Source organism: Rana temporaria, chromosome 3 (genome assembly GCF_905171775.1).
Source record: "Rana temporaria chromosome 3, aRanTem1.1, whole genome shotgun sequence".
Taxonomy (NCBI): Eukaryota; Metazoa; Chordata; class Amphibia; order Anura; family Ranidae; genus Rana; species Rana temporaria.
Window position 1 is genome coordinate 171,595,967 of NC_053491.1, and position 17,540 is coordinate 171,613,506.

A 17,540-nucleotide genomic window follows, 5' to 3' on the forward strand; every position below is an offset into this window, starting at 1 on the left:
TGTTGACTGCGTTAGACTGACAGCACTCTGCAAAACAATAGCAGTGTGGTTGGCCAGAAGTGCCAACCCACACCCTTCTTCCAACTACAAGAACCTAAAATAAATACATAATTTGAGTAGTTATAACCGCTATATTGGTAAATATGTTTAATGATTTTATGTGAATTCAGTTGGTTAAATTGTATTTCTTGAAGTTTCATTTTGAATGGAATAAAAATGATTTGATACACTTTTACAGGAAAGAATGAATGTGTGCAAATATTATGACAGTGATTCTGGTGCTTGGCTTATCTTGCCATTACTTTGGGAAATTAACTTGGACTTCGTCCTGCATCGTGTGCAGCAAGTAAAGGTACCTTTCTCAAGAAGTTATGTTAAATTGATGTAAGTATACCATACATATTTCACCTTGACTGTTCTGTTCCTGTTTTATCAGGAAGCCCATCCTGCCATCACTGATTATAAGGAAATCCTGGCCGCTTTGAGACTGTGTAATTATGATCCTGATGAAGTCATCTCAATGTTTTATGCTATGTATGGTGATAGCCTTGGAAACACCATAAACGAGCAGCAAAACTTTGATCCAATTATTCTTCAAAGGTTGGTCCTACATACAGTATCTTTTCCTTCAAATTGCATCTTTCTTTCTCTTAAACAGCATGTCTTATTCTGGAAACAGTCTCTTTCATATGTTACTTTTAATTTATGTACCTCTGTAGACATGGGGTATCTGTGATTTGGAAGATTTTTTTATGTACAGGGGGTATAATATTTATATGTGTCAAAATAGTTGATTAGTCTTCTTTCTCAGATATATTGTTACGGAACCATGAACCAGACGTACAACAAGAGATAAGTGAAAATAAGAAGGCTTTATTGAAAATCAAGCTGTAAGCAAAAGTCCAAACGGATGGTGAAACCGAAGCAGAGTCTTGCGAAGCCAGAGGTCAGGAACTAGAAGGGTAGTCGGACGAAGCCAGGATCAGGAACCAGCAGGGAAGTCAGACGAAGCCAGGATCAGGAACCAGCAGGGAAGTCAGACGAAGCCAGGATCAGGAACCAGAAGCAGCAGCAGTCTTAGAAGCATGTGAACACAGGAGGACCAAGCAAGGAACTGAAGCCACAGACCTCCTATATATATGAGCCAGGCATCCAGCTCCTCCCAGTGGGAAGGAGGAGCCGCAGGGTGGGAGGCCACAAGAGACCCAGAAACCAAGATGGCCGCCAGCACATGTCAAACGAAGGAGACAGGAGAGAGGTAAGACCATGACAGTACCTCCCCCTCAAGGGCCCCTCCTCCGCGGTGCAAAAAACGGTTTCTGAGGAAAGCGTGCGTGGAAGGCTCGGAGCAAGGCAGGAGCATGGACATCTGCGGAGGGAACCCAGGAACGCTCCTCTGGACCATAACCACGCCAGTGGACCAAAAACTGCACCCGACCGCGGACCAGGCGTGAGTCCAGGATATTGCTCACCTCATACTCCTCATGATTGCCCACTTGGACCGGACGAGGCAGAGGAACCGAGGAAGTGAAGCGATTGCACACCAGTGGCTTCAACAGGGAGACATGAAACACGTTGGAGATCCGCATGCCAGGAGGAAGCGCAAGGGCATAGGCTACCGGGTTTACCCTGCGAAGCACTCGGAAGGGACCCACAAAGCGAGGAGCCAGCTTGGGAGTGGGCACTCGAAGGTTGAGGTTGCGAGTGGACAACCATACACGGTCTCTGACCTGGTAGGAAGGAGCAGGCGCTCGTCTGCGATCAGCCTGGAGTTTCTGGCGCTGCGCAGAGACCTCAAGGGACTTCTGGATCTGTACCCAAGAGGCACGTAGGACGGAAAGGTGATCCTCCACAGCCGGAATATCCTGGGGAGAGAATGCCTCTGGTAACACGGCAGGTTGGAACCCATAATTGGCCATGAAGGGAGACGTCCCAGAGGAAGAGTTCACCGCCGTGTTCCTGGCAAACTCAGCCCAAGGCAGGAGGTCAACCCAATTGTCCTGGTGATCGGAGACATAGCAACGAAGGAATTGCTCCGAGGCCTGATTGGATCGTTCTGCGGCCCCATTGGACTGAGGGTGGTAGGCCGAGGAGAAGGAGAGATGAATCCCCAACTGGGAGCAAAAGGCGCGCCAGAACCTGGACACAAACTGACTCCCCCGATCCGACACTATCTCCTTGGGCAAACCGTGCAACCGGAAGACCTCCCAGGCAAAAATCGTGGCCAACTCTTGTGCAGAGGGTAACTTCTTGAGAGGAACACAGTGGCACATTTTGGAAAACCGATCCACAATCATGAGAATGACCGTATGGCCTCGGGATGCAGGGAGGTCCACAATGAAATCCATCCCCAGGTGTGACCATGGGCGCTCCCCGGTGGCTATGGGTTGCAGCAGGCCCAACGGAAGGTGCCAAGGGGACTTACTTTGGGCACAAACGGAGCATGCCGCTACATATGCGGCGATGTCGGAACGTAGGGAAGGCCACCAGAACAGACGTGAAACAGCCCAGGACAGCTGATTCTTACCAGGATGCCCCGCGGTCTTGGAGTTATGGTAGGTTCGCAACAACCGAGTGCGCAACTCCTCAGGCACAAAACATCTGCCGTTGGGTCTCCCAGAGGGAGCACCAGATTGAGCCGCCAAAATCTGCTCACCAAGGGGAGAGGTCAGGCTGGTGCGAATGGCGGCCAGGATCTGATTCGGAGGTATGACCGAAGTTGGTATAGATTCCTCCCTGGACAGCTCGGAGTACTGCCGTGATAAGGCATCCGCCCTGATGTTCTTGGAACCGGGTAGGTAGGAGACCACGTAATTAAAACGTGACAAGAACAGAGCCCATCTGGCCTGACGTGGTGTCAATCTCTTGGCCTCAGAAAGGTAGGTCAGATTCTTGTGGTCCGTCAGGATGAGAACCGGAACCACCGAGCCCTCGAGCAAGTGCCTCCACTCTTTGAGAGCCTGCACTATGGCCAATAACTCCCTGTCACCAATCTGATAGTTGCACTCCGCGGGTGACAGTTTCCGGGAGTAAAACCCACAAGGAAGCAGCGGACCCTCTGGTGTTCTACGCTGAGACAGAAGGGCGCCTACTCCCGTCTCAGATGCGTCCACCTCGAGGACAAAGGGCAACCCAGGGTTGGGATGAGACAGAATCGGAGCCGACACAAAGGCGGATTTTAGGGCCTCAAAAGCCCGGATGGCCTCGAGCGGCCAGACCTGGGAATTACTGCCCTTCCTGGTCAGATCCGTGAGAGGCTTGGCCAGCATGGAGAAGTCCCTGATGAACTTCCGATAATAATTGGCGAAGCCCAAAAAGCGCTGCAAGGAACGAAGACCACTGGGCTGAGGCCACTGTAAGACAGCCGAAACCTTCTCAGGGTCCATGGAGAACCCCTCAGCGGAAATGATGTAACCTAAGAAGGTTACCTGGGATCGGTGAAATTCGCATTTCTCAAGCTTACCGAACAGCTTGTTCTCTCGTAACCGTTGCAACACTCGCTTGACATCCAGAATGTGGGCCTCCATGGATTCAGAGTATACCAAGATGTCATCCAAATAGACCACCACACACTGCTGCAACAGGTCACGGAAAACATTGTTGATGAATTCCTGAAAGACTGCGGGCGCATTGCACAACCCAAAGGGCATAACCAAGGATTCATAATGATCGGTCCTGGTGTTAAACGCGGTCTTCCACTCATTGCCCGCCTTGATCCTTACCAGGTTATATGCCGCCCTCAGGTCGAGTTTGGTAAAGACCGTGGCCCCCTTAAGGCGATCGAACAGCTCGGAAATCAAGGGTATCGGGTAAGCGTTCTTGATCGTGATGCGATTAAGGCCCCTGTAATCGATGCAAGGCCTCAACTCACCGCCCTTCTTTTTCACAAAGAAAAATCCAGCCCCTGCCGGGGACGAGGATTTGCGAATGTGACCACGGGACAGCGCCTCCATCACGTACTCCTCCATGGCCTCATTCTCCGCAACCGACAGTGGATAGACCCTGCCGCGAGGAGGAACGGCACCGGGTTGTAACTCTATGGCACAATCGTATGGGCGGTGCGGAGGTAGGACAACTGCACGCACCTTATCGAATACATCCCGGTACTCCTCGTATTCAGGAGGCAACAGAGAATCCGAGGAAGTACACAGCAACTTGACAGGCCCATGGATGCAACTAGCCCCACACTGTGGTGACCATGAGAGGATCTTGGCCGATCTCCAGTCGAAAGTCGGATTATGCTTCTGGAGCCAGGGGTACCCCAAGACCACCGAGTAGTGTGGAGACGAAATAACCTGGAAGCAGACTGACTCTCTGTGAACGGCACTAATGGCTATCCCCACTGGAAGGGTCTCATGAGTCACGTGTGACGGCTGGAGGGGTCTGCCGTCTATCGCCTCTAGAGCCAGCGGGGAACCTCGAGCCTGCAGAGGAATGGAATTAGCGGCAGCGAACTCACTATCAATGAAAAAACCACCAGCACCAACGCCTGGGTCGTCACCGAGCCCCCGACCCAGGAGAGGACAACAGTGATCAGTGGTTTATCAACACGGGAAACCGGGGATGAGGAGACTCCACCCAAGATCTGCCCCCGACAGGATCTCAGGTGCGAGCGTTTCCCGGACGGTTCGGACATGCCAACCGAAAATGCCCACCGAGACCACAGTACATGCATCAGCCCTCGCGTCTCCGGAGTACCCTCTGCCCCTCGGACAGGCGAGCAAACCCCAGCTGCATGGGTTCACCCCCAGACAAGTCAACCCCAAGAGGCGTGGGAGGAGAGGGAGGCACGGGTGGGACAGCAAACGTAGGCACCAAACTGTTAGGAGGCCTCCGCAGGCTCTCCTTAAAGGAAGGTCTCTCCCTGAGTCTGGTGTCAATCAAAATCAGGAAAGAAATAAGAGCCTCGAGCTCCACTGGTAGGTCCTTAGCTGCAACCTCATCCTTCAAGGCATCCGAGAGACCATGAGAGAAAGCAGCGACCAGAGCCTCATTATTCCAGCCCACCTCTGCTGCCAGGGTACGAAACTCAATGGCGTATTCGGCTACAGATCGTGAACCCTGTCTGACGGACATAAGGAGCTTCGCAGCAGAGGCGGCACGAGCCGGCACATCGAATACCTTCCGAAGAGAAGCAACAAAACCGGAAAACTCGGCAACCACCGGATTGTTGTTCTCCCATAAAGGGCTGGCCCAGGCCAAGGCCTTGTCCGAGAGCAGCGAGATCAAGAAGCCCACCTTTGATCTCTCAGTGGGAAAGGCATGTGGCAGCAACTCGAAATAAATGCCCACTTGGTTAAGGAAACCTCGGCACTGAGTTGGCTCTCCCCCAAATCGCTGTGGAAGGGGGGCAGAACCAGTCATACCCCGAAACACCGCAGGCGCAACAACAGGTGTCGGGGTAGACTCTGGCGCAACCACCGGAGCGGCAGTAGGAGCGGGCCCAGGAGCGACAACCGACCCATCGGCAACGGGAGCAAAATGAGCCGTGCGTTCAAGCAGGGTTTGCAACGCCACGGCGAACTGACCCAACAGGTAATCCTGCTGATCAAGTCTGGCAACCAGCGTGGGTAGCGAGGATGGCCCTGTACCGTCAAAATTCATGGCTTGGTCCTAATGTTACGGAACCATGAACCAGACGTACAACAAGAGATAAGTGAAAATAAGAAGGCTTTATTGAAAATCAAGCTGTAAGCAAAAGTCCAAACGGATGGTGAAACCGAAGCAGAGTCTTGCAAAGCCAGAGGTCAGGAACCAGAAGGGTAGTCGGACGAAGCCAGGATCAGGAACCAGCAGGGAAGTCAGACGAAGCCAGGATCAGGAACCAGCAGGGAAGTCAGACGAAGCCAGGATCAGGAACCAGAAGCAGCAGCAGTCTTAGAAGCATGTGAACACAGGAGGACCAAGCAAGGAACTGAAGCCACAGACCTCCTATATATATGAGCCAGGCATCCAGCTCCTCCCAGTGGGAAGGAGGAGCCGCAGGGTGGGAGGCCACAAGAGACCCAGAAACCAAGATGGCCGCCAGCACATGTCAAACGAAGGAGACAGGAGAGAGGTAAGACCATGACATATATCAACTTCTGCTCTCTCAAGACTCAGTGCAGACTCTGCTTTATATGTGTGAGTGGGTATGGGAGATTGAAGTTGCATTCTCACTTAATCAGTTACAAATAATACTCTCCCACACCTAGTCCATTATCACAAAAACTGTAACCATAGTATAAATGTATGTGGTGCTGGTATGACGCCCCTGCCCATTTAGCTAGAATTTTCCCAGGAGTATCCCTAAATTGTTGGAGGGGCTGTGCATGAGAAGGTTCCTCCATCTGTGGTGGTATTGTCCTAAAATTAAAACATTTTTGGAGGAAAGTTTGCTCTAGATACAGTAAACTCCCCTCAAGTCTATTAAACATACCCTACTCCACTGCCTTTTCCACAACACACCTTTTTCTATCAAATCATTCAGGAATAGTGTCACCCCTCCTCTACAAGAGTGTTATTCCGAGGGTTTGGGAAAAAAGAGAGGTGCTTTACTATTCTAGACAGGAAGGTAAAAGTGGATAATATTGTGGAGGTGGAACATTGGGTACTTACCTCCCAAGATAAGCAACAGAAATTCTGCGATATTTGAACCAGATAAATTTGTCTATTTTAATGACATCAACTGTGATTAATTCTCTGCCCACAAATTTACAAAATGCGGTTGGTGCCTAGTAGACTTGCCAATAAATCTTGTAAGTGGGAGAGATGTGAATCTCAAGTGCTGTGGCTGTAACATAGTATTCCTACAAGCCCTCAGGACCTAAGAACACTGGTATACTCCAGAGTACACATGTGCGTTCCCGTTCGTAATGAATGGATTTTCGTACAAATTTGTTAGTTTTTGTATATTCGTATCAATTCGAACATACGAAAAGCTGAAAGAACCAAAATACGAAAATTACGGAATTACGAATAAGCAAAATAACGAACAAGCGAAAACACGAACGTATGATTGGACAATCTTACTAAAATACGAAACACTGAAAAAGCAAAAAAACGAAAATGACATCTATAACGAACGATTTGCATTCCGTATTTTAAATCCTTTGTCTGTTCGTATTTTCATTCGTATGTTCGTATTTTCATTTGTGTGTTTTGTAAATCCGTTTTTTTGTCTGTTCGTAAATTTGTGTACTTGTATCGTTCTTTCGAATGGGCACTGGGCAGTGTAGTTAGTGAGTGATTACTTAATATCTTAGCCAATCAGCTTATCTCTTTTGCGCTGAGTCACATTGTACAGTGTAAAGCATTGTACACAAGATCGGACTTCAAACAAACTTTTTTGTGGATTTTTGTCTGAAGGGAGTTGGCCGGACTTTTGAAACCGAAAAAGTTTGTCCGATTTTGACGTTTGTTGGCAAAAAGTCCTACCGTGTGTACGGGGCTTAAGAGAAAGTATATCTTAATATAGATTAGCCGCGTGTTGCTATGTATTTCCGAAAGTACAAAATTACGAATCCATTAAACGAAAATTATTATCTAACAAAATTCAGACTTTCTAATCAACGAAAATAAATTAGACAGAATTCCGAATCATTCAGTATAAACGAAAATAAAACTGTTACGAAAATACGAACAGGTCCGAATAGGAAAACTTGCGTCTTACGAAATACGAACGGGTCCGAATAGGAAAACTTGAGTCTTACGAAATTACGAATCTTTACGAATCTACGGAACGAGACGAAACGGAACAAAAAAATATGAACATTTTTGTTGTGCACATGTCTACTCCAGAGATAGTGATAAACAGACAAGCTCACTGTGAGTTCAAATGTTTACCTGATTTATGTGCTCTGCATTTGGTACGCGGCTATGTTACCTACCTACAGCTAACATTTACTCTGATACCTGCTTCTTCCTCTTCTTATTCTTCTTATTGTTCTTTTTCAATAATTGTTATTATCTTTCATGCCTTTTATGTGAAACACTGTGATGATGTGTCCAGTAAACATATTCAGGAGGAAAAAAATGTTTTAGTTTTGTTTCAATTCGCTATTTACAAATATTTGTTTAGTTAAATTCATTTAATCCATTTAGTTTGTTTTCGGAATTTGTTTAGTTTATTCCTATTCTAATCTATTTGAATTTTTCGAACTTGTATTTGGATCGATTCAAAAAGTTTTTCGAATTCGAATCGTTCTCCAATTTCCAAAAATAATAAAATAGAATAGAAAATAGAGGAATAGAATAGAAAAGAATAGAACAGAAAAAAAGGATATAATATATGTAGCACTACCCCCTCAGGAGCCACTGGTTGTTGTTGGGATCGGCATATTAAGTTACCTCTTACCGTTGTCTAGGGGTGAAGTTGATGAGTAGATCAGTGAGCGAATGTCCAGACAATAAATAAAGGTTTTCTGAATGCTTTATTCTCGGCCCAACATGACCAACATCAACATGAGGAGGAGAGGAAAGGTTGATTAAGCAATAGAAAACTTTTCAGTATCAGGCCTGGATATGAAGCGAGCAATCCTGCTCTCAGTAGTAGTAGATACAGTTTGTCGCCACTCTAGCCAGAGTGGGTGAAGGGCCCCCGCACAAACTCCTGCTACGAGTTTGGCAGCCGAAGCGCTACTTTAAGGTTGCTGAGAGGAACAGGTCTCTGCCACAGACCTGGCTCTAGGGATCTCTGCCACAGGCCTAGTACTTGGATGAGCTGAATGGATTGAGCGAATCCTCCCAGTAAATTAAGTCTGGGTCACCGGGTGACAGTTGAAGTGTACCTGTCAAGGTCCCGGTCACCAGATCCCCAATGGTTTGTTCAAGCCCCTCAGATAACCTGCCTCTGGGTTCTCCTTGAGCCAATCCCCCACCGTTCAGCACATAGCTTGGGATCTCTTCAATAAAGCCAGGGACCCAGCGAGTCACTGGGGCCCCTTTCAGCAGCATGGAACTCCGCGTAGCATGCGACCCCGGCCTGGTAGGCCATATCGCCGGGGTCAGTTGGATGTGCACACCCTTAAGGTGGGTGCCGCACCTGGAACCTGCGAAGAACCAACAAAAATGGCGTCTGCCACAGATATACTCTCCCCCAGCATGCCCCGCGAGGGAAAACCCCTCTAATTGGCTGCTGGGAAAAAGCGGCTCTGCCAGAACCCCTCTAGCGCCAACTGTCACCCAGGGGTGGGATCGGCACCCCTGGAGCGCAGACTGACCTACAGGACAGTTCAGGAATGACAGCAGCCCAAATTTAGCAAATTATGCGAGCAAAATAACTCTCCCATTCCCCACTAACTTTAGCGTAGTGTACATACTGAAAGTAAGGGGCGCTACATATAATGCAGTGAAACAGAACAAAATAGGATAGAAAATAAAATAGAATAGAATAAAAAAGAATATAATTAAATAAATTATAACCATCTTCTGAAATTCAAATAAAATAATAAAGAGATATAATTAAAAAAACAATAGAATAGAATAGACATAATATAACCATTTTCCTAAATTCAAAAAGAATCAATTGGAATTTGAATATAATAGAAAATAGCACAATAGTATAGAAAAAAACAACAGAACAGAATGAATATAACCATCTTTCTAGTCTAATCTATTCTTTTCTGTTTTATTCATATTGAAATGTATTCTATTTGAATTGTGGGAAATGTTTCTATTCTTTCTATTCTATTCTATTGTTTTTTTTTATTGTTTTATTTTTCTATTTGTTCTATTCTGCGATTTTCTATCCTATTTTCTTTTCTATTCAAATTTATTTCAGAAGAAATCTATTCTATTCTATTCTGTTGTTTTTTTTTCTATATTATTCTGTTATTTTATATTCTATTCTAATCTATTCTTTTCTAATCTATTCAAATTGATTCTATTTGAATTTTGGGAAATGTTTATATTCATTCTATTCTATGTTTTTTTCCCTTCTTTTCTATTCTATTATAGTCTATTCTATTTTCTTTTCTATTTTATTATTTTCTTATGTATTCAAGTTCAAATTTCTTCTATTTGAAATTCAAATTTCAGAAGATGTTTATATTATTTCTATGTTATTCTATTCTATTTGTTTCTATTATATTCTACTCTATTCTGTTCGTTTATTTTCTATTCTATTTTGTTTTTACTCTATTATATTATAGTCTTTTATTTTCTGTTATATTCTTTTCTATTCTATGTTTTTTTTATATTCTATTCCTTTTTCGAAAACTATTCGAAAACTTTTTGAATTAGAAAACTATTCGAAAACTTTTTGAATTAGAAAACTTTTGCAATACGAAAACCTTTTGGATTAGAAAACTATTTGAAAAGTATTCGAAAACGATTATAATTTAGCCCAATTTTTTTTTCTTGTTTTGGATTCGTTTAAATTCGGTACTATTGTAATTCAGAAATTCGGGTAAAGTCCAAATTTCCAAAAGAAATATAATTTGTCCGAATTTCAATTCGGAACAAAACAAATCACACATGTCTAGTGTCAATGAGTTCGTTATTGATTCTCGTATAGATGACTTTGATCACTTAGGCTGGCCATATGATTTTCTTGTACAATTTTCCTTTAGATTTACCTTAAACTATGTAATGCAAGGGCCTGCCTAACTTAATACAATTGAAAGTTGATAATTTTTGCTCTTATAATTTTTGGAAAGTAAAATAAATTGTACCAGAACATAAAGGGCCAGATTCAGGTAGGAGATACGACGGCGTATCTCCAGATACGCAGTCGTATCTCTGAGTGTGAGGCTTCGTATCTTGGCGCCTGATTCAAAGAATCAGATACGCCAGAATTTGTCTAAGATACGACCAGCATAAGTCTCCTAAGCTGTCGTATCTTAACTGCATATTTATGCTGGCCGCAAGGGGCGTGTACGCTGATTTACGCCTAGAATATGTAAATCAGCTAGATACGCCTATTCACGAACGTACGCCCGGCCGTCGCAGTACAGATACACCGTTTACGTAAGGATTTTTCCGGCGTAAAGTTACCCCTGCTATATGAGGCGCAGCCAATGTTAAGTATGGACGTCGGGCCAGCGTCATATTTTCCGTCGATTACGTCGTTCGCGAATAGGGCTGGACGTAATTTATGTTCACGTCGAAAGTATTGGCTTTTTGCGGGTTAATTTGGAGCATGCGCACTGGGATTCTTTCACGGACGGCCATTTACGTGGGGTCACAATAAATTTACATAAAACAAGCCCACATCTTCCACATTTGAATTAGGCAGGCTTACGCCGGCCTATTTACGCTACGCCGCCGCAACTTTGCTTTGTGAATACTGCACTTGCCTGTCAAAGTTGCTGAGGCGTAGCGTAAATAGGATACGTTACGCCCGCACACAAATACGCGCTCCCTACCTGAATCTACCTCTAAATGTGTATGGTCAACCTTACCCTGTCTAAACAGATACCGATCCTGTTGCTCTAAGGCCCCATACACACGACCAAACATGTATGCTGAAACTGGTCCGCGGACATGTATGGTCGTCAGTACAGACCTACCGTACATGTCCGAGCGCCCGCCGTCCCTCGCATGCGTCGAATGACTTCGACGCATGCGTGGAAGCATTTAAAAGGCAGGCCCGCCCACGTCGCCGCGTCATCGCCGCGTCATCGTCGCGGCGACGGCGCGGACACGCCCCGCGTATTGTTTACGCGCGGACTTCTGTACGATGGTTAGTACAGCCATCGTACAGAAGTCCCCGGGCAGACATGTACGGTGAAAACGGTCCGACGGACCGGTTTCATCGTACATGTTTGCCCGTGTGTACCCGGCCTCAGAGACATTTTCCAGCTATGGATATTTGTAATATTGCAATGGGAGTCTGCTCTGTCAACAACATCTCCTACATTATTGATGTTTCATAGCTTGACACATGTGTGTGATAATGTCTTTGTAAAACAATAAAATATGATTATACAAAAAAATATGTTCAGTAGTTTGCTTTAATTGCAAGAATGAGCTCTTCTGATAATGTGTTTTTAATTTACATTGTTAATTTACATAATTTCTTCAACTTAAAATGTAAGGCAAAGAGTTCTCTATCGTGCAGTTACTTTGATAGGGGTTTTCACACTGAGAATAGCTAAAAAGTCACCCTTAAATTTGCATATTTTCCACTATGATGTCTTATGTCAAGACTCTATGGGGCAGATTCACAAAGAGAGTACGCCGGCGTACTCAAATTTCCCGCGTCGTATCTTTGTTTTGAATCCTCAAAACAAGATACGACGGCATCTGGGTTAGATCCGACAGGCGTACGTCTTTGTACGCCTTCGGATCTTAGATGCAATTCTTCGGTGTCCGCTGGGTGGCGTTCCCGTCGTATTCCGCATCGAGTATGCTAATTAGCTATTTCCGACGATCCAAGAACGTACGAGCGACCGTCGCATTCTTTTACGTCGTTTCCGTTCGGCTTTTTTCGGCGTATAGTAAAAGCTGCTATTTGGTGGCGTACGCAATGTTAAGTATGGCTGTCGTTCCCACGTCGAATTTGAAAATATTTTTTTTGTTTGCGTAAGTCGTCGGGGGAATGGGGCTGGACGTTATTTACGTCCACGTCAAAACAATGACGTCCTTGCGACGTCATTTAGCGCAATGCACGGCGGGAAATTTAGGGACGGCGCATGCGCAGTTCGTTTGGCACGGGGACGCGCTTCATTTAAATGAAACACGCCCTCTACTCGCCAATTTGAATTAGGCTCCGTTACGCCGCGAGAGATACACTACGTCGCCGTAACTTACAGCGCAAATTCTTTGTGGATTCAAAGCTTCCAAAAGTAAGTTACAGCGGCGTAGCTTATCTCACATACGCTGCGCCCATGCAATTGTATGTGAATCTGCCCCTATACCTTTTATGTGCTGTACCTTGCCAGTTATTTACTAATTAAGTATTTTGATGATAGTGATGTGTCTTTTTTATTTTTTTGCTTTTTTTCACCTATAGAGATATAACTAAAAAGGAAAATCAGCTACAACAGCTAGCAAAGACCTTGCAAGAAAAAGAAAATGTACTGGAAAATTTGCACGCAAAGTGCCGATATCTAGAAGAAGAAAATCATCTTCTAGTTCAACGGACAGAAAGCTTGAATGACAAAGTGGCAAAATTACAAGATGAACATGAAAAATACCTAAAAGAAATAACTGATATCAAGAGCCAAAATGTTCAAAAAACAAATTCCATGAAAAATCATTTACCTTTAAGAAAAGACCTACTGCCAAAAATGTTAGGTGAAGTCCGTCAGCTTTATGTGGCAAATGACCAATTAAGAGTCCTTACTACAGGTGGTCTGTCAGAGATAAGACTACTTATAGAGCGTCTGAAGAACACAGTAGTGAGCATGCCTAGCTCCACCAAAGAAATTGAAGAGGTCCGGGCTCTCTACCAAAGAGAGTCCTTAGAAAGAAAGTTACTGTACAATCAGCTTCAAGAACTTAGAGGAAACATTCGCGTATTCTGCAGATGCAGACTGGATGATGGAAAGGGAGGACACTTAGAATTTCCAACAGAGGAAGACATTTTTGTAAATCAAAATGGAAATAAGAAAAGGTTCAGATTTGATCAGGTCTTTTTGCCACAATGCACTCAGGTACAATATAGCCAGTAGCATATAATACAAAAGTGAATGTAAATAGTATAAAGCAGTATCTTTGCCGTTCAGATTCCAGATGTCATAGGTTACAAAAGATAGCTAGCAAGGTTTATATCTGCTTATTAATAGCAACATAGACAGTTTCCTTTATCTCAGTTTTCAAAAATCTACTCTGGTGTCTGCATACTGTACATAGGCTTGCCAGCAAAAAAAAGAAATCGCAGTAAATAAAAATATTATTAGGAACAAAAATGTAATAATCTATTGAAGCTTAACAATCCTTCATTTGTTTTCATTTTCAGGTTAGAATATACAAGTAATAATAAGTAAAAAATGCAAGCCAGCACTACGGATAAATTCATAACAAATTTGTTATGAATTTATCCGTAGTGCTGGCTTGCATTTTTTACTTATTATTAATTCTATTTTTCCAGCGCTGAATACCTCTTTTTATTGTAGAATATACAAGTACAGAAAATACCTAGGGATCTTTTCCAGAAATACAGTGTCTCTCATTACCTCCTCTCCTCTCTTTTTTTTGCTCTTTTTTATTTATTTTTTAAAAATGTTTCTCCTTTCTTATCTCTTCCACTGGAGGGTTAAGCTATAATTAATAGTTCAGACATAAATTAAATTTGAGTTCTGCTTTACACAAAACCTTGTATTTCATTATCATTCATCCATTGAGGGACACAGGACTGTAGTAAGTCTGGGATATAGAGATTATACTGCTGACTTCATGAGGTCCCCCTATAACTCCTCCACCAACTGTTATGCCACTGTTTTTTGCTAGTGTCTTAGGAAGCTGCACACACTGCTGAGGAAAACGCTAATTATATATATTTTTTTTAATTCTTTTCTATCAAGAATTTTATAACTGTGTGGATATTTCTTTGGTAACTTCAAACAACACCTCACATAAGTCTCTTCACAGTAACTATCCAGATTGGTGTATCCTCATAGACTGAAGATTTTGGGACTAGTTTTGAATGAGACCTTCAGACACTGTTTCTTGGTTCTTTCCAGACTATAGTGTACTGTGTTCGCTGCAAGGCGCTCTCAATGTCCAGAGCCATGGCACAGCCTCTGGTGTGATCTCTGGAGACACACTTTGTGGGTAAGCCCGCCCATGGACTATTATAAAATGTTACCTTCAGGCACTTTGCTTTGCATTGTGGTGATTTCCAGAGCTGTTGGTACTGAGACAATAAGCCACAAAGTGTTTTTTCTAAATCCAGAGCTGTGGCACAGATGTAATGCAGTCTCACTTTGTGAATAAACCTATAGACAGAGCAAAAATGTACTTGGTATGTCATCTTTGGTCTTTGAACAATGCCTTTTTGGTACTTTCCCGACCTTGTGTACTGTAATGCCCCGTACACACAATCAGGCTTTTGCCTGGCCAAATCACATCGGAATTCAGACGAAATTCCATCTGAGTAAAATAGAACATGTTCTATATCTAAACTCTGATGGAATTCATCAGAATTTCCGATGAAAAAACTCAGATGGGGCTACACAAGTCTGACTGGTGTGAGCTAGTCTCCATTATCCCACTTTGTGACTAAAGTGTTTCTTTAGTATATCTTTTGAAACAACAACACTTATTACCTACTTAGTAATTTAAGGGGTAGTCATGACCGTCATTCACTGAACTCTGCATTCTAGCACTTTCCTGACTTTTGTGTAATGTTTTATTTATCTACAGAACACTCTTCCAGTCTAGAGTTGTAGCACAACCTCTGCTGCAACCCAGGTTCTCCAGACAAATTTAGGGATTTATGCCATCTGGTCGGAAACAATAGGGTATTTGCATGGCTGTATTGTGAGACATGATTTTCCTGGCATGTGACTTTTGGGCACTAGGCCTCGTTGCACAAATCAATCATTATACGCTTATTGTAATTTTTTATTACCAAAAATATGTAGAAGAATACATATCAGCCTAAACTGAGAAAAAAAACCCTTTTTTTTAAAAAAAATGGGGATATTTATTATAGCAAAAATTATAAAATATTGTGTTTCTTTTTTTCAAAATTGTCGCTCTTTTTTTGTTCATAGCACCAAAAAATTGCAGAGATGATCAAATACCACCAAAAGAATGCTCTATTCGTGGGGAAAAAAATACGTACATTTTGTTTGGGTACAGCGTCGCAAGACCGCGCAATTGTCAGTTACAGCGATACAGTGCCAAATACAGTGCCGAATCGCAAAAATTGAATACCTTATGCCGCGTACACACGATCAGGCTTTTACCCGGCCAAATCTCATCAGAATTCCATCGGAGAAAAATAGAACATGTTCTATATCTAAACTCCGATGGAATTCAACGGAATTTCTGATGAAAAAACTCAGATGGGGCTACACAGGTTCGGAATATCCGATGGAAAAAGTCTGTCTGATGTTTTCCATCGGAAATTCCGATCGTGTGTACAAGGCATTAGAATTTTTTACTAAACAGAGTCAGTGTCCCACACCCTTGACCAGGGCCGTCTTACTGAGCGGGCACCCCTGGGCACAGCCCCACTTCACCTGGGGCCCCAGCAGAGCTGGACATCAGAACTGGACAAATGGCACTAGCCGGGGCCCCGGAGGAGTGTCAGTTGGTGCGCTGAATGAGTAGTGTGCTGCGGATGTTCCGCGAGCGGAAGAAGGTGTTTCTGGTGCTGTGGAGAGCCTTAATTAGCTGGAAGATACCAGCTAACTAAGGCTCTCCACAGCACCAGAAAGTTCAGAAACACGTTCCGTCGCTCGCGGAACATCCGTAGCACACCCGGGAATGGCCAGGAAACCCGTAGCTCCTCCTCTCCTCCCCCTCCTTTCCAGGCTGCCTGCTGAGCCGCTCCATCCTCACTGCTCAATGTGCAGTAACAAGCGTTCGGGAGGTGTGGCTGTCCTAGAAGGGATCCCCCACGCTGCTCCGTCCCCTTCTCCCGCCCCTCTCTCCCTGCATGTCTGTGAAGGGGATGAGGGGGCGGGAAGATTAAAGAGTCAAAGACGACAAGACTAAGAAGTCACTGACTGAGAGCCCCCAGGGACCATTCAAGTAAGTGAGCACTGTGACCAGACCCCCTCTCCTTCTTCTCCCCCCTCATTCTCTCCCCCCTTCCTTCTCCTCTTTCCCCCCCTTCCCTTCCTTCTCCCTCGCCTTCCCTCTCTCCCGCACCTTCTCTCCCCCTCACCTTCCTTCTCCCCCTCATTCTCTGCTCCCTTTCTTTCCCCCTCCCCTTCCTCCCCCCCTTTCTCCCCCCCTCCTTCTCTCCCCTCTTCCTTCTCCCTCGCCTTCCTTCTCTCCCCCACCTCCCCCCTTCCTTCTCCCCCTCTTCCCTCTCTCCCCTTCCTTCTCCCCCTCTTCCTTCTTTCCCCTTCCTTCTCCCCCCTTCCTTCTCCCTCTCCTTCCTTCTCTCTTCCCCTTCCTTCTCCCCCCTTCCTTCTCCCCCTGTTCCTTCTCCCTCGCCTTCTTTCTCTCTCCCCCCTTTCTTCTCCCCCATCCTTCTCTCCCCTCTTTCTTCTCCCTCAACCTTCCTTCACTCCCCCCTTCTTTCTTTCCCCCCTCCCTCTCCCCCTCCTCCTCGCTCCTCTTTTTTCCCGCTTTCCTTCTCTCCCCCTCCTCCCCCCTTCCTTCTACCTCCCTCTTTTTTCTTCCTCCCCCATCCTTCTCCCCCCTCCTTCTCCCCCTTCCAGACATGCTGAATCTGGTGGCAAGGGGTGGGTGGCAAGTGACATGCTGAATCTGGGGACAGGTGACTATGGCAAGTAACACGCTGAATCTAGTGACAGTGGCAAGTGACACACTGAATCTGGTGACAGGTGACTATGGCAAGTAACACGCTGAATCTGGTGACAGTGGCAAGTGACACGCTGAATCTTGTGACAGGTGACTATGGCAAGTAACACGCTGAATCTGGTGACAGTGGCAAGTAACACGCTGAATTTTGTGGCAGGTAACAGGGGCAAGTG

At 44.9% G+C, this 17,540-nt stretch overlaps 1 protein-coding gene across 1 annotated transcript in view; it reads left to right on the forward strand.

The window, feature by feature from the left end:
- Positions 1-17,540, forward strand: part of LOC120931893 (kinesin-like protein KIN-14E) — a 138,962-nt gene that overhangs the window by 49,343 nt on the left and 72,079 nt on the right. The window contains exons 6-8 of the mRNA XM_040343812.1: positions 239-352; positions 437-600; positions 12,935-13,577. Coding sequence (XP_040199746.1) covers positions 239-352; positions 437-600; positions 12,935-13,577 — 921 coding nt within the window. The remainder of the gene's footprint in view (positions 1-238; positions 353-436; positions 601-12,934; positions 13,578-17,540) is intronic.